The sequence below is a fragment of the Manihot esculenta genome, chromosome 5 (assembly GCF_001659605.2).
Source record: "Manihot esculenta cultivar AM560-2 chromosome 5, M.esculenta_v8, whole genome shotgun sequence".
NCBI classification, from domain to species: Eukaryota; Viridiplantae; Streptophyta; class Magnoliopsida; order Malpighiales; family Euphorbiaceae; genus Manihot; species Manihot esculenta.
In genome coordinates, this window is record NC_035165.2 from 28,691,494 (window position 1) to 28,695,350 (window position 3,857).

General features: G+C 30.9%; 1 protein-coding gene across 1 annotated transcript; it reads left to right on the forward strand.

The window, feature by feature from the left end:
* The first annotated feature begins 2,184 nt into the window (after positions 1-2,184).
* On the forward strand, positions 2,185-3,483 carry LOC110614463 (BRI1 kinase inhibitor 1). The gene has a single exon (XM_021755999.2). The coding sequence runs from the start codon at positions 2,440-2,442 to the stop codon at positions 3,355-3,357; it is 918 nt and encodes a 305-aa protein (XP_021611691.1). The 5' UTR covers positions 2,185-2,439; the 3' UTR covers positions 3,358-3,483.
* The last annotated feature ends 374 nt before the right edge of the window (positions 3,484-3,857 follow it).

The window sequence follows — 3,857 nt, forward strand, 5'->3', positions numbered from 1 at the left end:
ATAACTTATTAATTTATTTTTTATTTTAAATTAGTTAGTTTTTATATTATTATTATTATATTATTATAATTTAAAAGTAAATTTAAAAAATAAATTTTAAAAAAATCTCAAATTCTACTACTCCAATCTCCTCCTATTCTCATCTTAAAAAAAAAAAAAAACATAGAAATAGAATATTTTAAACCAAACCGGCCCTCGATTTCTATGATTGCTTTGTCAATTTGTATGAAGCTTGCTCTTTTCTACCATCTTTTTCACTAATTCCAAACAATTGACACCATTAAAGTCATTCTTATTGACTATATTTCACAAACTGCAAATCATATGCTTACACCCACAATATCATCTCATCTCTTTTTCTATATATTTTTTCATTGTTATGATAGCAAATAAAAAAACATATACATGATCTAATTAAGACTTTTTTATTTATTAAAAAACTAAATATGAAATTTTCTCGATGAATTATTAATAATTTAATGATTAATATTTCATATAATTAATATTTTTTAATTATTTTTTAAATAATTTAATCGAGTAATTATTGTTTAAATGAATGTAATTTGAATGATAAAAGAAATCAATGATATTATAAATATATTGGCAAATAAATGTAATAAATTTTTTATATATAAAAAATTTAGTAAATGAAATAAATATTATAAACAATACATTATCATCGCTGGATTTTTTACACTTGAGGTGAAGGTGAATCCTAAAAAAATATAGAAGTTCAAAATTTATTGAGTCATTTTCAAGCAGACTGACTTACTACCTCAAGTCTTAACTCAGACACATGGGACAGGCCGAAGGGCTTATGAGCGCAGGCCCAACAAGAAATAATCTAGTCTGGTAATAGTTGGCCTAATTATTTTGCAGCTTTAAGAGCATATGCGCCGAGAGAAATTAAATGGTCACCTGATATGGAGAGTGTTTTGACGCGTCCGTCCGTACGGATTTGAGTGACAGAGACATATGTCACTATAGTAGAGAGTCAGTTAAACGTAACTAGCAGATAAAAAGAAAAGGAAAAGAACGTAACTTCTTAAACCAAACTTACTCGCTCACTCTAAATTTTATTTTTTAAATATTAAAATATTAATATATAATTAAATTTCTTATGTAGATTTTAAAAAAAGAAATTATAGATTAAAAAAAATTAAATTATACGGGATAAATTTAGGATGTTTAGTCAACTTCCAAAATGAAGCATATTATTTAGTTCTTTATTTATCTATTGATTTATACTTCTATAATCTATAATATATATTTATAATCTTTATATAATATGAAAATATTGAGGAGAACAATATCTTTCCCACTGTGTGGAATCACTATATCAAGAAAAATGAGATAAGTTCAAAATACACATGGAATTGATGGGAAGAAAAACAATACTTATGATTAATTTTCTTTGAAAAATTCTAATGACTTGACTTAATTAATTCCCAACAAATTCAATTCTTGCTTTCTTATGTTCATAAAAGTCTTCCTTGTATGACTTCTATCTCTTTCTCCTTTGCCCTTCTGCAACTTCAAAGCTCCACTTGTAGTCTTCAAAACGACAACGTATAAGCTCCATTTCAAAGTTCAAACCCAAAACACTATACCCATTTGCAAAAAGATGACAATGGAAGGAACATTGATGCAGGGACAGATAGGCTTTAGATGTGTTAGTTACTTGCATATATTCAAAGATTCCCCTTGAAGTGGGTGCTCATTTTTTGATCTGTACAAGAACAATATATGTATATACTTTGTCTTAAAAAGAATAACCTAGAATGTTAAGACACATACCCAAATCTTTGTATGCTTCCCATTCTCATATACCCTTTGTGGGCAAATTTGGACCCTTGTGATTTCTAATTCCAAAATCAGCATTTGCCATAGCTGTTAGATTTGACACTGACCCACCAAGCCTTCAACACTAAATGCTAAAAATCAGCATTTCCCCTAGTCATTTCTTATTGAATCAAGATTTTATATTAGGGATTTGAGAATAAAACACGGTTTAAAATTCAGAAGAGAACGTTTTATTTTTTATAATAGATTTATTCTTTTTAAATAATAAATAGTATTATAAAAAAAAATATTTATATCATCTTCTCATCTTGTGGTGCCAATGGCCATTGGCCACCACAATCTTTTTTTTTTATCCCTTTCTTTTTGTCTATACCAATTGTGCAATACAAAAAGATAACCTAAGTCATGGGTTGCAATTTTTGTTGTAAAGACATTTTAAACCCAACTGCTTCTCTCTCTGTCTCTCTGTCTCTCCAACTTTTTCTTCTTTCTCCACTAGTTCTATATTCCTTTAGGCCTTATCTCCCCAACCCATTTCCTAAGTTTTGGAAATATCTGTAGACACAAAAATTCAACAAAGTTGCAGATAAGGAATCAGATCTAATTATTAGTCTTTGTTGCATATTTCTGTTAATCATGGCGACCAAACAGCATAGAAATACCAGAGAGAATTCTGAGAACAAGCATGAAGATATCAAGTTGAAACAAGAAGGAAATCAACAGGTACAAATTACTACATCTCCTGCCTCACCTCCTTCAGCTTCTTCATCTCCTTCTCATGAATTCTCCTTCACAATCTCTCTCCACTCTTCCTCAACACCAGTTCCTGATAAAGCCAAAGCTCCTCCTCCTTCATTTGCTATTGATTTGTCTCCTGCAGATGATATTTTCTTCCATGGCCATTTGCTTCCTCTTCATCTCCTCTCTCACCTTCCTGTTTCTCCTCGCTCATCCACCAATTCCATGGATAGCTTTACTCTCCCCATCAGAGAATTATTAGCTGATCAGAAACCCAATAAGAGTAACATCAACAACTGCAGCAGCACCAGCCATGGAAATAGCAGCAACGTGAAGAACAACATTAACTGCAGCAGCAGCAATGGCGAGAGAAAAGCTAGAAGCAAGCCGAAGCCTTTCTCTTTATTCGGATGGCGAAAAGGGTGTGAAGTTAGAGAATCAGAAGACAAGGAGAAGCAAAAGAAAAAGCTTAGATTTGAAGTAAGTCAAATATTAAAGAGGTACATGAGAATGGTTAGGCCATTGACGTTCTTCAAAGGAAAGAAAGAAAATTTCAATATACAGAGGAAACCCCATTCATTTTCTGGAAATTCAAGCTTGAGAAATAAGCAGGAGTTGAGAGGAAGAAAAGGAGGATTCTCAGCTCCAGCTTCCATGAGAACATCTCCAACAAACAGTGGCCTTCTTGTGGCAACTGCGCCAGCTGTTGCTTCTCCTACAAGTGATAGTACAATGGAGGAATTGCAAGCTGCAATTCAAGCAGCAATTGCTCATTGCAAGAACTCCATTGCTGCTGAAGAGAAGATCAAATTCTAAGAAATTTGATTTTCCAATTTTTCTTACTCAATTTCATTTACTTTTTGTTGTACACATGTGTATAAACTGGTATATATAATATAAAAGTAAGAATAAATTTGAAACTTTTATCTGATTTTATTTGTTTCTTCTTCTTGAGCTTGACTGTTGAATTTTTACTGTTCAAAGCCTTGCAGATTCAGTGCTGTAATCAGATTTCATTGGAGTGTCAAATTTAAACCATATAACTTTTGAAAATCCTTTCTGCTGAGCTCAAAATGATTAGTACTGTTATTGAAATTATTGTTAAGAAAAATATTTTAAAAAAAAAAATATATAATAATTAGAAAATGTTAAAAATTAAATTTCTTATAACATCCTTATGCATGCTTGTTTTTTTATGATTATGCCTAATCATTACTTTAAGAAAAGGCCTAATCCTTTGAAGCTAGATAACAAATATCACTAATATTGAAAGGAAAGCAATAAGTAGGGTAGGTTCTTGCCAACTTGCAATTGTG

Bases quoted from the DNA above. Each gene is read 5' to 3' on its own strand.
- LOC110614463 (XM_021755999.2), top strand. From the start codon at position 2,440: ATGGCGACCAAACAGCATAGAAATACCAGAGAGAATTCTGAGAACAAG.